A 17,264-nucleotide genomic window follows, 5' to 3' on the forward strand; every position below is an offset into this window, starting at 1 on the left:
AAAAAAATGAAACAGTTTCAATAAAAAATAAATAAACCACTCACGGAAAGTGTTAAAATATACGTATAAAACCTTCGTTTTATACGCAATTTCAGTTGCAAAAACATACAAGTGCTATCGGGCTAATAACAGAAAAAATTAATTTCAAACATTGCTATAATGTTTAAAAAATAAATTACAAAAATGTGTAAAATTAAACATACATAAAGCTATCGATTTATGTATTACATGCATACCGTTGTGGGAAATAGAATACATAATACATAATGTCCCCGAGGACAAACGGAACATATAAAAATTTAACTTAATACATAAATGTACAATCATGTACATATAATAATATTTCACTTAATCTGGCTACAATATAAATACGTAAATACAATTACGATGTACATCTGTACTAAAATAAAACAAAACAAAAACTAAAGGTGTGAGCTAAAAGGATTGGACTATTTAAATAATTATATATACCAAATTTGACCAAAATTCTTGCATAAGACAAATTACCGGATAATACATAACGCCACCGAGGATCAACGGAGCAAAAAACGGGACTTCTACATAAATGTACATACATTACCAAACACGACAAATTTTTCTTGAATCATACAACCAAAAATGTGAACATTTCGTGATGTGAAGATTGGAAATTTTGAAAAAATATCAACAAATTAAGGACCTTTACCAAATTAAATTGGATAAAAAATACAAATTTAAATGAATCTCATAATTTTGTGCACAGTAAATTCAAAAAAGGGTTTTTCATTTTGTATTGATAACTGAAACACTAGTTTTTTGTTGTTTTCCCATTTTCTGTGTTTTTTCGATTTGGTGGTTTTCTTATTTTGGTGTTTCTTTTTAACAACTGGCACCATCGTCATAAGTACAAAGTAGAGAGAGCAGTGAGCGTAAAATTCTCTTTGAAATTTGCTCATGTATTGACTGTTGATCGCTGCTGAAATGACCAGTGAGATCAGTTGTGTTAACAGAAAAATCAGTTACATTGATTAGGAATCTGTCAGGGGATGTCACGCACATTCTTCGCTACGTCGATTGCCTCCTTAGCATTGTTACAACTATCAACGAAATCATCCACATAATGTCGTTCAAGGATCGACTTCACGGCTCGAGGAGACTTCTCTTGGTGTTCTAGGGCGTTCAGAGATTTCACATACTGGGCGGCACACGGCGAGCAAGCCACTCCGAACGTCATTACTACCATCTCGAGGACCTCTGGTTGTTTTGATGTGTTGCCGTCACGCCATAGGAAACGTTGTGAACATCGGTCCTCCTCACGTATGCGTACCTGATGGAACATTTCCTTTATATCGCCACATACTGCTACTGCTCCTTCCGGAAAGTGGAATAGCACGAACGGCAGCGGCTGATATTCTTGTGGACCCTTAAGCAGCTGGGAGTTGAGAGAAACACCATGGGACTCAGCTGCAGCATCAAACACTAGGCGAAGTTTTCCAGGCTTGTTAGGATTGGTCACCCCAAAGTGTGGCAAGTACCAAGTTTTTTGGGAGCTTTGTGATGCTTTATCTGGCGTGAGTCTACGCGCGTAGCCCTTGGTGACGTAAGAGTCCATGATGTCTTTGTACGCATTGGCGAATACTGGATCTTTTTGCATGCGCCTTTCAATACCAACCAAACGTTTGTACGCAGCTGTGTAGCTTTCAGGGAGATGGACGTCGTCTGTTTTCCAAAGCAGACCGGTTTCGTAGTGCCCGTCTACATAGCGCGTCGTTGAGGCGAGCAATGAACGTGCTCGTACGTCTGCCTTGCCCTCAATGACCTTACTCCAAACCCTTCGGTGTTGAAATAGTCAGCAATCATGACGTCAAGCCTTTGCTCAGACGTATGCCCTACGAAGAAACTTGTGTTCGATTCTGGTGAAGGGGTCGTTGAAGGTCCAAATACTGGCCACCACAGCTCAGTGTGGGCGGCATACCGTTGGCATTGATTTTTATGGTCTCACTCGGAAGTCCTAAGTGGCAGTGATCCAGCCCTATGAGTAGCTTTGGTGTAGCCCCATTATATGATACTAGTGGTAGAAATCGGTTATGACTAATGCTTTGACAAATATCAGTATCGCTCAGAGTCTGACATGGCAAATTCAGATCACGTACACTGTAAACATGGCGAAGCGTGTGCTTTTTATTCATACCACACCCGCTAACCAACATGCTGACCACTGAAGCAGGCTGGTGTGCCTTGTGCCCACCAAACCACTGCACATTTAAGCTTCGCGCTTCACCCTTGAGACCCAACTCCTCGACTAGTGAACTGTCGATCATGGTAGCGAAAGAACCTTCATCGAATAAAGTGTAAGTGTCAACAGTATTCCCATCATTGTACAACGTCACGGGCAAAATACGGAAAAGAAGTTTACTAGACTTGACGTTAGTGACGCAACTCAGTACTGATGCTGAGTTTGGGGTACGATGATCTTGTATGTCTGATGCGGATTTCTCCGCAGGACGGTGCACAGGAGTAGCATCGTGAAGCAGCTTATGATGCATTTTCTTGCAGCCATTGGATAAGCAAGTTTTGCGTCGGCGACACTGTCGCGAGGAGTGGCCTCTAGCTAGGCATGCGAAGCATAATCGTTGGCTTTTTACAAACTTCCACCTATCTGCTACACTCGCGTTAAAAAAACGTTACATTCCTGAAGTTTGTGATGATTTTGATACATGATACATTTGGACTTATGAGTTGGTTGCTCTTCTACGGCGTGTAGTGACGTTTTGGCTCACGTGGCTCGTGCTCTTGGACTTTGCACATTAAAGTCGCTATTTCACTAAGCCATTCGCTTAAGTGAATGACAGTAGGATACGGCTGTATTGCGGATGAGTAGCGCGCCCATTCAAGGCGCTTTGACATTGGTAACTTGTTGATTAGCTCAGAAATCAAGGTTGGATTTGCTAAATGTTGATGACCGCCGGCGGTCTGTAAAAAGGCAGACAAATTTTTTACTTTAGTAGCAAGTGATATTATCTTGACAACTCCGCTTTCCTATATAGGGCTAATTTCCTTCACCACGGCTAGCTGGCTGTGAATGAGCTGCTCTGGTCAACCGAACCTAAAACGCAGTTGCTCGATAACGGCGTCGACGTTGTCGGGGTGAATAAGCAGCAATTTCACAGTCTCTCTAGCTTCACCTTTTAAACTTTTTTGCAGGCGTTGGTTATTTTCCAACTTCCAATACCCGTATGCAGACGTAGATTCTATAAACGCATTGATGAAGATTGGCCAATCCTCAGCTAGTCCACTGAACTCTGGGAGATCTTGGAGTTTCCTTGGAAACGTTAAGGTAGACGGCATGCTGATGGGACGGCTGACGCGTGGCGGAGGCAATGTGTTGTTTACGTTGCCGTTTGAAGACGATATAGCAGTAGTTGAATCTAGAGACGCGCTGTATCCTGATGCTGACTGAAAGGCGGCGACCGCATTGTAGCAAGGGGCATTTGAGCTACCAATATCTGTAGCGGCGAACGAACGTGTGGCGTGAGGCATTGTCCCGTAAATTGCTTCAACAGAATTAGAGCTAAAGACTCCGGTGGTTGTAGTTGCAGCTGCGTTATGATATGGCGTTGCAATATTTTTTGCGGCGGCAGCGAATGGCGCGGTGGAAAACGATGGTACGGCGCGGTTGGCAAAGGTAGCTGCATCGACGTTGACGCTGGAAGAATAGCCGGCGCTGGCAAATAGAGCAGCGCAGTTGGCTGGCTTGGCGCTGGCAGCGGGTGCGCCTGACATGGCTTTATATGGAACTCCGGCAAGGTTGGCGCTGGCAATAGAAGCGCCTGTCAGTGCACAATATGAATCACCATCATTATTGGCGAAAGCGGGTTTAGTCGCACTGGCAACAGAAGCGCGTGACATGGCACTGTATGAATCACCGGCAAGATTGGCGAATGTGGCACTGGCGGTTGTAGTACCTGGTATGGCATTGTAAACATCACTGGCAATTGTGGTTGAAACAATAGCACCCAGCATGGAGGAAGTTGGCATTGCGATACAGAAGGCATTAGATGAAGCAGTGGGATCAGGAGCGGCAGAATGGCCCGATTGCATTGCGTTGTGGGTAGCGCGGACGAAGGAAGTAGCGTTTGGCGCAGCGGCGTCGGGTGAGGGCGCAACGGAGCTTTGTAAGGTGGCGTAGGACATGGGAAAGTTAACGGGATGCGTTGCGGAATACATTACTTGGTTGGAAGATTCGTGGATATTTCCATTTGTAACGGGAGTTGACATCGTATGATGTTGGACCGCTAATTTTAGTTGGCAGTTCTGCGCCTCATTCTCCCTAACCTTGTTATGCACCCTTTTCAACTCACTCTCCAATGCTGCGAGTTGTTTCTGAAGCACAGATATGACGTTATTTTGTGCCTCTACGTTATTAACGTTGGTAGCGCCACCCTCTTCTTGCAGCCACTGGCTGTTTCCTTCACCGCTTACCTCTTCTGCTTGTAAATTACTTTGCTGTACTTGTTGAGCGATGTTGCTGCCTTCGCCGCTACTTATTGCTTCGTTTATTGAATTTTCTGGTGTATTTGCTTCACTTTCTGTTGGCTGATCCTCTTGGAAACTTGGACTTTTCCTCCGTACCGGTGTTCGCGGCAAAGTCCCCAATGGCATGTTAATTAAATGGAACAATATATATAATAAAATTCACCAAGCTGCTTTGCAGCAACATACATATACATTTAGTATGACGAAAGAAAAAATGTACTTATTGTTTAGACAGCATACAAAAACGCCGGTAACGGTGCTCCCTTCCAGTGATGAAGTTATTTGCCAATGCAAACTTTATAAAAATTGCATCGCGAAATAAAGATGTGATCACTGCAGCTCGGACGATGACTCGAAATTTAACATCAAATTAATTTTAACGTTTAAATGTTTGAGAGAGTTTATTTCTAGAACAGGGATTAGAATACAAATGTGATGACAATCGAACAAATAATGGAATTGTACAAATTAAACTTACCGCGGTTGCGTCTCGTCCGGCTTACTTTCAGCGAATGATATTGACAAGAGGCAATCGCGGTTTACATTTCAATGCATACATACATACAAAAAGATGATTCACAATAAAAGCTGGAGACATTGGTGCTTTATCGGTAACCTTTTAACAGCTGATTCGACCAACCCTATGAGAATCAATGCAATCGATTATTGGTGCCGCTAAAGTCGTAACCGTATCGTAGCCAACCAATTGGGTTTTGGTTTACCGTCGTAACGATAAACAGCTGATTACGTTAGGGATACGGATACAGCGATACGACATACGGCACCAATGACTCCAGCTAAAGACAAGTAACAAATGATCGGCCGTGCTGCCACAACTATTAAATTCTTCAACCACTTTTACTAGCACCAGACTTTAAAACTGTAGTCTTTATGATGTTGTTGGTAGATAGAATTGTGCGAATGGAGTTACGGTATTATTGATGGAATTTTTATAACAAAGCAAAGTAGCAACAGAGCATATTGGTATGCTGTTTTTTAGTGCTATACTCTTGCTGACTCTCATCTTCTGTGCCACGATGATAATGATGCTCATGATGATCTGAAGTGTTGAACTAAATTAGTGCAAGTTTAACCCAGCATAAAAATTAGGCTGAGCTGCGTGTCTTATAAGAATGTCGCTGCATATTACGCTAACTATCCCCCATCTCAAGTCAAAACGTCCTCGGTTTGGTAAAGTTTTTTTCACTTCGTTCGCCGTTTTGTCGTATGCTGATTTTTAAATTTGGTTGGTGGTGAAGCTGGCATTAGTGCAGTGGTTTTATAAAACGTTGAACAAATTTACAAAATTTACAAAGCTTACAAAAATTTAACTTGCATTACAGATATTGAAATATTTAGATTATCTTAATTGGTAGAAAATGTATTGACATATATTAAGGAAGCATTTTCATATCTAGACTACTAATTAACATATATTTTTTAAATATTGCGATCATTCAAAAAACATTAGCAAGTGGCTTTTCTTTATTATTTTCACTTTGTGTTGTTGCGGTGTATCTTTTGTCGAAGTCATAAGTAATTTAAAAGAAAGGAAACGAAATATATTTTTAGCGGAGATTGCTCTTATGGACTCTTCTGCCATCTATTACAACTGCAGTGCCAACGTTTTATCGATAACTTTTTCAACGAATACCTTGTCAAACTTATTCCCCAGTCTTTTATTTCGCCTTAAAAAAGCCCTTTCTCCTGGATTATAAGTTTTTAAGAGTCTGATTTTTATTATTTTTCAATAAAGTTTTTTCCTGAGTGTCCATCAGCTTTTTCCTTATATCGCTCAATGTTTCAAAAGAAAAATTATGAAATACATCAGTCGGCCTAGCTCTAATCACTGAATGTATGCTACAATTATATTTGTACGTTGCCAATACACTAAATCGATCGTTTCTTCTATTTGTTGCTGCTCTTTCATGCAACGTGCTATTTCTAATAGTATGGAGTGGAATCTTTCCACTTGACCATTACTCTCACTATGAAGGGTTGGTATGAAGAATTGGTTAATTGAAAAGTTATCCCTTAATAGGGCCTTAATTGTGTTCGATTGGAATGCCTTTTCGTTGTCGGAAACTATGGTTTTGGTATTATTGAATACTAATAAGATTTCTAATAAAGCGCACTTTATATCGATGGTTGATCTTGACTAGGCTTTACAACAGCAAATTTGGAAAATTTGTCTACACATGTCAGAAAAAGTTGTTTACTGGTCATAAAAATGTCCAAATGCAGGATTTCTCCAGGGAGATGTGGAATTGGAGTCTTACCAATTCCAGGATCAGGCGGCTTTCGTTGATACTTATTTTCTAAGCATATCTTGCAGTTGGAAATCATTGTTTTAAGCACTTTTTTTATATTTGGAAAAAAGTAATACCCAATTTTCATTTAAACCGCGATGAGCTCGATTGTGCTCTGTTGCTATGGCTTCCATCTGATCCATGCAGATATAAGGGGATTTTGTATTTCAGCCAAAGTTGGAAGGTCACAATGTATTGCATTCGTTACATTGCTATTTACGATACTTTTTAGGTAGTGTGTCAGCTTTTCAACTGAATCGTAAGAAATTGTATGGCGAATTAACTTTTGAAAAAGAATTTTGGTGAATTTGGTAAAAGTATTAGATTTCGTTATTAATATTTGGTTTTTAAATTGGTTTATCGGGGATTTCAGAGTTTTAATTGTGTTAGTTAACGAGTTTTCACTGTGCACAGTTTCGTCAGATGAAACCGTCTCATTTAAGTTGTTGGAAAACTGTCTTGACAGAGCATCCGCTACCTTCTTATCTTTCCTCGGTTTAAAGTGAAAAGTTGGAGAAAATTCTTCAACAAAGGGGCGCCATCTCTTAATTTTTGCATTCGGATTTTTTTCTGACATCGCAAATATGAGAGGTTGGTGGTCAGTAAAAATGTGTATGTCCTTATTCCCGTACAGATAATGCCTAAGTTTTTTCAATGCCCATAAAATGGCGAGCAGCTCACGCTCATTGGTTGCATAATTCTGCTCACTGGCGGAAAGTTTTCGCGAAATCATTGTTATTGGTCGTCCTCTTTGAGACAAAACCGCACCTAAGGCTTCACTGCAAGTATCCGTGGTAAGCTCAAACGGTTTATTGTAATCGGGGTACTGTAAAAGAACTTCTTCAGCCGTTAAAATCTGTTTTAATCTTTCAAATGCCTGTAATGCATCTGGTCCAAAATTTATTACAACGTTTTTAGAATTTCTCGTACCCACTTGCCCATTTTTACCTCTTAGGTAAACTGTCAAGGGTTTTACGATGGCAGCGTAATCCTTTACAAACCGTCTGTAGTATCCGGCTAGGCCAAGAAACGAACGTAGTGCTCGTAAGGTTTTAGGGGTTTCGTAGTTAAGAATGTCGTATATTTTATTTGGGCAAGTTTGGATTCCCTTTTCAGAGACTTGAAAGCCTAAAAACTTCACTTCAGTCTTAAAAAACTTTGACTTCTCTGGTGACTCTCTCATACCTGCCATTTCGAGTTTCTGAAGGATATCGTCGATGTGTTTCAAGTGGGACTGTTGTCTGGTGAATATGTCATCGAGATAGACGTGACAATAATTTCCTATCACGTCGCGTAAGATATCGTCGATGGTCCTTTGAAAAATACTCGGGGCATTCCGTAAGCCAAATGGCAGCCGACAAAATTCGTACTTGCCATTACTAATATTAAACGCGGTTTTTTGGCTATCCTCCTCGCACATTATAATCTGGTGGAATCCAGACTTCAGATCTAACGTCGTAAAAAATTTCAATTTCCCTAAATTAGCTAGTATTACCGATGTATCCGGTATGAGATATCGAACCGGAATTGTTCTTTCGTTTATTTTTGAAAGTCGATTACCATCCTTAGTTTCGGTTTGCCGTTTTCATCGAAACCCTTTTTTGACACTTAATGTACTGGGGAATTGCATGGAGAACACTACTCTCTTATGATGCCATCTTTAAGAAGAGTTTTGATCTCATTATTGATGAATGGCGCTACGGAAATTAGATATGGGTAGCTCTTACAATATATAGGCTCATTTGTATTTGTACGAATTCTAGCTTTTACGGTTGTATTAAAAGGAAGCGATATATTAGGGTCGGCAAAAGCATTGATGTTGTTACACGAAAGAAATTGTAATTTAAATTTACCATTACGATAAAATAAATACTTTTCAACCGTATCAAGCTTGCCTTCGATTTGTTTTAGAAAATCATACCCTATTAGCCATCGAACGTACTTAAATTTGGAAGTAAGTAAAACGTTGTGGTTTCGTCTAAAATATTAATAAAGCATTTTTTACTGATTACATTTTCTCCATTTATTGACTTCAATTTAAAACATTTTTCCAGAGGCTTTATTCCTTGAAGAAACGATAAATCTTTTATGTAATTTTTCGATGTGCCAGTGTCAATTAACTCTTAACCAAATTTGTTTTTTTTTTTGGTAATAAACGGCAGGAGCGAAGCTAGTTTAAAAAGTTTACTTCATCATATTCTGCAATGGTAGTCATATTATTGTAATTGTCGTGATCGTCATAAAAAACGTAATTATTATCGAACTCATTTTTATACTCAGTTTCGTGAAGATTATCAATGAATTCTAAGCAGTCTTCTTCGTTAGGTAAACCCTCTGTTCCATTTGCCATAAAGTTCACCCTTTGTATTTTATTTAGTGGTGAACGATCTGAATGCTGCTGGTTAAAAGGATGTTCGAACGCATTTGGGAAATTAGGCGATAAATGCTGAGATTTACCATTATGAGGCTGATGTAATTGTTTATGTTGCTGTGACGTGGAAGGATTTTGGATGTTAGCACGATGCTTATAAAAACTTGTGCCGTTATCCACCTCCATAGGAGTTGGCCGGTTAGCAGCATTTTGGTTGGAGCGTAAATACTTAGGTTTGTTGCGCTCCATTGATTGGTACTGAGATGTTGTGGAAGTTGGCTTATTTGTTTTGAATGCACTACCTACGGCAAAAGCTTCCGCGAATTCGACACGTCTATGGTTGGATTGGAGCTCTTGAGCAATTGCATGGGCCGTGGGCAAGTCTTTGGGTCTGGCTAAGAATAGTATGTCACACAATGGGCGGCGAAGTCCTGATATAAAAACGCGTAGAGCGTTTTCCCTAGCACGTTCGTTTAAGGCTGCCGCGATATTATCACCGTGGCTCATAGTTTGTTTATTTATTATAAGGGATAATTGTTTTTCAACCTTGTTGTAAAAGTCTGGAATAGTGGAATTACCCTGTCTAAGAATGCTCAGCTCATTTACTGAAACATACAGTGGTATCTTATCTGAGTATTCTTGGTCTAGTCTACTTATAATTGCTCTGAAATTCAGTACTGTGTTAAACGATGCTAGGGTGGAATTAGCAGACTCGATAATTTTGTTTCTGAATATACCCATGGCTACGTAGTACCTCTCTGAACCTTCCTTGTAATAGTTCATAGCGAACATTGCTGCATTTCGCCATGCCGGATAGGAGGTTGAACCGCCCCTAAACTCCGGCAGATATTTTATTAAATCGAGGCTTGCATTATTTTCTGTAATGGACGGGTTTATTGAAACAGGTAAATAAGATTCAACACTTGGTGGTTGAAGGCGGTTGATTGCTAAATTTAACCTATTTAATTGTTCAGTTAATTTCTTCTTCGTATTCTCATTTGTCTCATTGATTATTGCTATAATTTCTTCCGGAGTCAAACTCATTTTTCCAAGACAAAAAGATTTTTATAAAGGCTTATATAAAACAAAGACAACGATATTTTTAGAGAAATCAGCTTGAAAAGGCTAGCAGCAAATCTACGCTACCCTTTAAATGCACAAAGGTTAATTACTTTGGGTTTTATTAAAATGTATTTTTTAAATACATCCAATAGCGCATTTCCTATGGCACAGAAAGAATCCACAAAAAAATTTTCAAAACCACGTTTCAGTAAAATAAATCTAATATAAAACCAACAAACCGCTCTTATTAACTAAGTACGTTGACGACTTGATCGCGATTGTTAGGACACAAGATGTCGACAAGATGCTTAACGATCTTAACAACTTCAATAAATCAATTCAATTTACAATAGAAACGGAAAAAGATGGAGAGATACCCTACTTAGACACTCTTATTATCAGAAAGAATAACAAATTGTTGATTGACTGGTATAAAAAGCCCACGGCATCTGGAAGACTTATTAATTTTAATTCAAAACATGACAAAAAAAACAATTATAAACACCGCAAGCAATTTCATTAGAAGAGTTCTCTCGATGAGCGACACGATTTTTCACGAAAAGAATACTGACGAAATAAAAGTAACCTTGACAAAGAATGACTTCCCTATGACAACCGTAAATCAATTACTTCGAACATACTTTACCAAAATAAGGAGAGAACCAACATGGCCAAAGGAGAGGGAAAAATATACAAATCAGTAGTTCATGCTCCAGGAATATCGGAAAGAATAAATACGCATATTGTCACTTGCGAAGCGAATATATTTGGCGAGTCGAACAGGTTAGCGAACACATCTAAAATTTGCATTGTGAGTGGCGAATGAACTTTTTCGCCTGCTTTGTGATGTTGGCATTCAAACAAATTGAATAAGTTCGTCCGAATTTGACGTTTCTGCCACTTACTACATATGTTTTGATGTGTTTACAATATATCTATTTATATGTGCATAAACAAAAGTGTAATAAATTAATATAAAGATAAATAAAATAAAGCGATGATTTCCAACATAGATCTTTTTTTCGAAGAAAGTTACAATGTCGAACAGCGAGCTAGCCTTCTTCGTCAGAGGCGTTTTATAAGGGATTACTCCAATCCCATGGAGCTTCCGCCAACATTGTAAGTTTAGTGCAGTTTGGTTCTTGAAGTATATATGGAAAATTGTATTTCAATGTAAATGTGTTTATAGATTCATTGCGAATTTTCGGCTTAGCAAGGATGCCTTCATGCATGTCCTGGACAAAATTAAGGACAATTTTCACTGCCGCCTGTCGTCGTCTGTAACCCCTATGCTAAAACTTTGTTGCGCACTTCGTTTTTTTGCCCATGGCAGTTACCAGCAAGCCATAGGAAACGAGTTCCAGTTGGGACTTGCTCAACCCACAGTTTCCCTCGTTTTAAAGGAGATGCTGCCTACTTTAGAGAGAGTTATTTGTACGGCGGCAATAAATATAGAAATGAGTGAAGAAGAGAAGCAGGAGGCAAAAAGGAAGTTCTTCATCAAATCAGGAATACCGAACGTGATTGGCAAAAGTAAATTTAGTTTATGAGTTGTATGGAAGAAAACAGTCAAACACCCTTGCCAAAAACAAATTCTAAAAATTCAGGGAAAATTTTTTGAGAGTTCTAACTTGCAAATTGTTAGAATAAAATTAAATGGGCTACAAAACTGCATACTCGAAAATTATCTGAAAATTCTGCCAAAAAAGTTGAAAATTGTGCTGTCCGTTTCTGAAAGTTTGACCAATTATTCTGAACTTTGTGTAAACTTTGAAAATTGTATCAATGTGGTTTCTGTTATTGAATAAGCTATATTTTAAACGAAAATTAGTAAGCACTCCTCAATAAGTATATCCATCTTCAATTTTGTCCCTATTATTTTTTCAACCACTGTATCTTTTGGAAAGTAATGCGAGTGAGGCAAAGATTGTTCTGAAATTACTTTTATTATTAATTTAAATACAAAGTTCAAATATAATAATTCAAAATTGATTTATTTAATAAGTTAACAGGGCTGCAAGCCGGTTTTGGAACAAAAAGAAATTTTAATTGTATGGCCTTGAATCTATTTTCTTAATTTTTTTTAATTTTTTTTTTACAAAGTTTAGAAAGTAAATTCGAGGGGCATTAAACTAGTGCTACTACTACTTACATATATATTTTTATTAAAAGTAAATAAATTAAAATCACATATTCAATTCAGACTTCATATTTTTGTTAAAAGTAAATAAAATTCTTAAAATTAAATAAATTTTTTTTGTGCTAGTGCTGGTGTACTTATTATATATTATATATTCTACTTATATATTATTATTATTAAAAGTAAATAAATAAAAATCATATAAGTAAGAAAGAAAATAAAAATCAGGTATTCAGTTCACATTTTTCTTAAAATTAAATAAATCAAAAGGAAGTATTTAATTCAGACTTTTTAAAATGTTAAAGCAATATGAAATACATACAGTAAGTCACAAAAATAAGTATACACCCCTTTATGCGAAGCTATCACCAATTTGAACCATACCATAAAAGGGTGTATACTTATTGTTGACTGACTGTACACTTGAAAACAAGTTTTAAAAAAAATTCATTTTCATTTCCTTATATTGTATTTAAGGGTTTTTAACTCCAACTCCTTAAGTTTTGTTTCCATTTTGTCTTTGTGTTGTCTTTTCTTTTCTATATTTTCTGCCTTCTTTCTTTCTTCCTTCTCTTTTAATAATGTTAGTTCCTGCTTTTTTTGTTCATAGAGTTTTCGTGAATATCTGGCGATATCTTCCAATGTTTTCCCCATTTTTAAAACACCTTGGCAAAGGGTATCTTGCACTTTGGTTTGCTTTTGCAGTGCTTTTAACCGAATTTTTTCACGATCGTCAACGGTAAGCCTAGGACGGGGAGTCGTTGTTGGTGTCATTGTTGATGGACGTGGTGGTTGATTATCTTGTTGACCCTCGGGTGAACGTGTCGCCATTGTTGATGAACGTGGTGGTTGAATAACTTGTTCACCCTCGGTCATTGTTGGTGTCAATGTTGATGGACGTGGTGTTTGAGTATCACCCTCACCCTCGGATTCTTGGGCCTGAAATTCATTATCTCTATCAGTAGTTCTTTGCCTCGAGGTGCCATATATATTCCCTGTGGGGTTGGCGGCTTGTTGGAGGTGGAGAAGATCATCCACCTCTCGCTCTAGAGCAGACAAGCTTTGCTGAACATACGGTCCTCCTCCAGTGGCTGTAGTTTCCGCGCGGTTTGTGGAAATCTTTTTTTTAAGCTTCAATTTGTAGTCTAGCCAAACCTAGTATACATATATAAATAATTATCTACTCTCACGGAGAGTACGGCCTTTTTTGAGCTTCAATCACTGCCCCAGTACGAGCTTCAGGCGGCAACCATATACTCAGTATTGACTCCTACTGACTTCTACAGTGATACCATCACCATACAATTTTTAGTAGAAATCAATACTGGCTATGGTCACCAAACGAAGCTATTACCAAAAGGGGTATGTTTTTGTTCCTAATAGTTCAATTAGCCACATCTTGAATACACTTGCAGCACAGCGGCAGTGATAGAAGGTCCAACCATCCCTATATATTACTGGACGCCTGCACGGATACGTACGATGCTGGGATACCACGGTTGCGCGCACCGCACCAGATTCCTTTGCATTACTCGTGCAGGCCTCTGGGTCTTACCTTATTCCACTCGGGCCCGCTACGGATTGGAGGACCTAAGGCGTTGATTTCAATCGCGAAATGCTCCCATAACTCCGCTCTTTGGCTCCTGGTGGAACCAAAATTCCCCTGACCCCTTGCGACGTCTGGATTATTCTGCATAAGCGTAACCAGCTTTCGGAACTGCTGTGGTGTTGTGCGTTTCATCCTAAAGCGGTATTTTGTCAATTTAATTTAATGAATTACTCACTTTTATTTATTTATTCAATTTATTTACTTTTTTCAATTGAAAACATTCAAATAAATGCCAATGCGTCCTTTTCTATTTTCAAGCGCGAACAAAATAAGCATTCGACAAATTTTGACAGATTTGGCGAAGCGAATATGATTTTTTCGCTTGTGGCAATTCGACAAATTCATCTTCGTCACTCATTCGCCTTTTTTTTGCGAATTCGCTAGCGATTCGCATCTCGCAATTCGAGACCGCGAAATTCGACAAAATTTTCATTCGCTTCGCAAGTGACAATATGCGTAAAAATTTTCAAAGTTCTATGACAGAGATAAATATCAGGGGTTTCCCTCGGCTCATATTCCTACATGGTTATTTTCCCTTATGTGGTCACCATAGCTCTCAACTGAGTATGTAATGTTCGGTTACACCCGAACTTAACCTTCCTTACTTGTTAATAATACGATAGTAATAAATACTATAATTTGTATTACATTAAATGGTATACTTTATTCCGACATATATATGGCGATATGACTCGCTTGTTACATGTCAACTTGATAACTTAACTATTAAATTCTTCAACCACTTTTACTAGCACCAGACTTTAAAACTGTAGTCTTTATGATGTTGTTGGTAGATAGAATTATGCGAATGGAGTTACGGTATTATTATGATGGAATTTTTGTAACAAAGCAAAGTAGCAACAGAGCATATTGATATGCTGTTTTTTAGTGCTATACTCTTGCTGACTCTCATCTTCTGTGCGACGATGATAATGATGCTCATGATGATCTGAAGTGTTGAACTAAATTAGTGCAAGCTTAACCCAGCATAAAAATTAGGTTGAGCTGCATGTCTTATAAGAATGTCGCTGCATATTCCGCTAACTTATATAAGGCACGAAGAGATTTTACGCGCACACACTTGTAGTCATCAGCCTTATGCGGCAGTTACCCACCGACGTGTGCCGTACGTACAGATGTTTGTCGTACGAAGCACGTTTGACCGAACTCTCAAGCCCGTAGAAATCAATGTGTGCGTCTGTGTACATGTACATAACATATTTGTGTGTGTATTGTTTACAGCAAAGCACTGTTGCCATTGACCATTTTGCATGTATGCTTATGGAAACATCAACTTTTTCCAATTTAATTTTTGATATTGTAAAAGGCCGGAATACATATTAAATAAGTATAAATAGATTACATATTTATAATCAGCACTTTTACATAATTATTTCGAATTATTTTCACAATTTTTCAAACTTTAATTAGGTGTTTTTGCATAAAATTGCAAACGGCCAAAAATTAGCGCACAAAAGTTTACTAGGCAACTCTGTATAGTGAGAGAGCGATCAGCTGACACGTTCTTACGGAAAAAATCAAAATTGTTTTGATTTCTACTTTCCGGGCTACGTACGTACGGGCGTTGCACGTCGGTGAGTTTTCGTTTACATTGCACACTCATAAGATAGGTCGTGTCAGCTGGCACGTTTTTGGTACGTACGTTCGTGAGTAACTGCCGCATTATGCGGCAATTACCCACCGACGTGTGCCGTACGTACGGCCGTTTGTCGTACGAAGCACGTTTGACCGAACTCTCAAGCCCGTAGGAATCATTGTGTGCGTCTGTGTACATGTACATAACATATTTGCGTGTGTATTGTTTACAGATAAGCACTGTTGCCATTGACGATTTTGCATGCATGTTTATGGAAACATCAACTTTTTCCAATTTAATTTTTGATGTTGTAAAAGGCTGGAATTAATATTAATTAAATATTAATAGATTACATATTTCTAATCTGCACTTTTACATAATTATTTCGAATTATTTTCACAATTTTTCAAACTTTAATTAGGTGTTTTTGTATAAGACTGCAAACGGTCAAACATTAGCGCACAAAAGTTTACTGGGCAACCCTGTCTAGTGAGAGAGCGATCAGCTGACACGTTCTTACGGAAAAAATCAAAATTGTTTTGATTTCTACGTTTCGGGCTACGTACGTACGGGCGTTGCACGTCGGTGAGTTTTCGTTTACATTGCACACTCATAAGATAGGTCGTGTCAGCTGACACGTTTTTTCTACGTACGTTCGTGAGTAACCACGGCTTTAGAGTTGCTATACATACACGCGCTTATGAGAATGAGAAAAGCATAAACTACAAATATACATGTATATAGCTAAGTAGGAGATATGCACAGCAGTTCTAGCAGGCGAAACGTCTAGACTGTAGTAGAAATATGCGAATGAAGCAGCAGAGAGTATAAAAGAGCGCAAGCTGAGCAATCATTAATTAGTTTGATTTAATCACGCTATTGGTTGTGAAGTGTTATTGTAGTCTAATAAAGACCAATTTTGCATTATTAGATATTGAAGTTATTTACTCAACAGTTTAGTGATTCGAACGTTAGCAGAGGATTTGAAATAAGCGAAATTTCCCTATATTCGTTACATCATTATTCTGCTTTATGCCAACAAGGCAACATAAACTTACCAAGTCCATTTGCAAAGTAGAAACAACTCGCTAATAAATTACAGCCTCCCGCACATATTAGAATCTGTATATGCCAAAAAACGATGCGTCCTTTCATGAATTTCACTAAAAACATTATAACGGCAATGATAAAGCCACTGCAGCCACCAAAAATCATTGGGCCATATTCGATGAGACCCGCATTGACATTGCGCTGCGCGATCAGTGAACAAATTGTATAACCAAATATGAGGCCGCATGGTAAAAAGGTTATGCACACTTAACAAAAAAAAACGTATTTATTTAATTTAAGTATAGAATTTAAATATGTACGTAATGCAGTTAATTAACACATACCCACAAAAGTCGGTGCAAAAAGAAAACATTTATTTACAATATTGTCCCAGCAGTTTTTCGCTTTATTGCTCATTTTTTACTTTTAGGATGCACACAAGTTTAATCGTCGTTAAAATTAAAGCACTTTAACAATTCTTGATTTCACACGCCTTGACATTGAACACTTCTTTATTTTGCAATCAATTGTCTCGTTCAATATGAAGGCGCAAACTAAATTATTAGACAAATGCTCATACTGGCCATGGTCCGTGTCAAGCTTTTTTTACG

At 38.2% G+C, this 17,264-nt stretch overlaps 2 protein-coding genes across 2 annotated transcripts in view; both read right to left on the minus strand.

Annotated features, from left to right (window-relative positions):
• Positions 1–17,247, minus strand: part of LOC137251432 (uncharacterized) — a 22,014-nt gene extending 4,767 nt beyond the window's left edge. Inside the window, 2 exon segments of the mRNA XM_067786001.1 lie at positions 16,662–16,919; positions 16,998–17,247. Coding sequence (XP_067642102.1) covers positions 16,662–16,919; positions 16,998–17,070 — 331 coding nt within the window. The 5' untranslated portion in view covers positions 17,071–17,247.
• LOC137251434 (uncharacterized) overlaps positions 1–17,264 on the minus strand; it is a 274,321-nt gene that overhangs the window by 54,784 nt on the left and 202,273 nt on the right. The gene's annotated exons all lie outside the window — the stretch shown is intronic.

This window comes from Eurosta solidaginis, chromosome 4 (assembly GCF_040869045.1).
Source record: "Eurosta solidaginis isolate ZX-2024a chromosome 4, ASM4086904v1, whole genome shotgun sequence".
Taxonomy (NCBI): domain Eukaryota; kingdom Metazoa; phylum Arthropoda; class Insecta; order Diptera; family Tephritidae; genus Eurosta; species Eurosta solidaginis.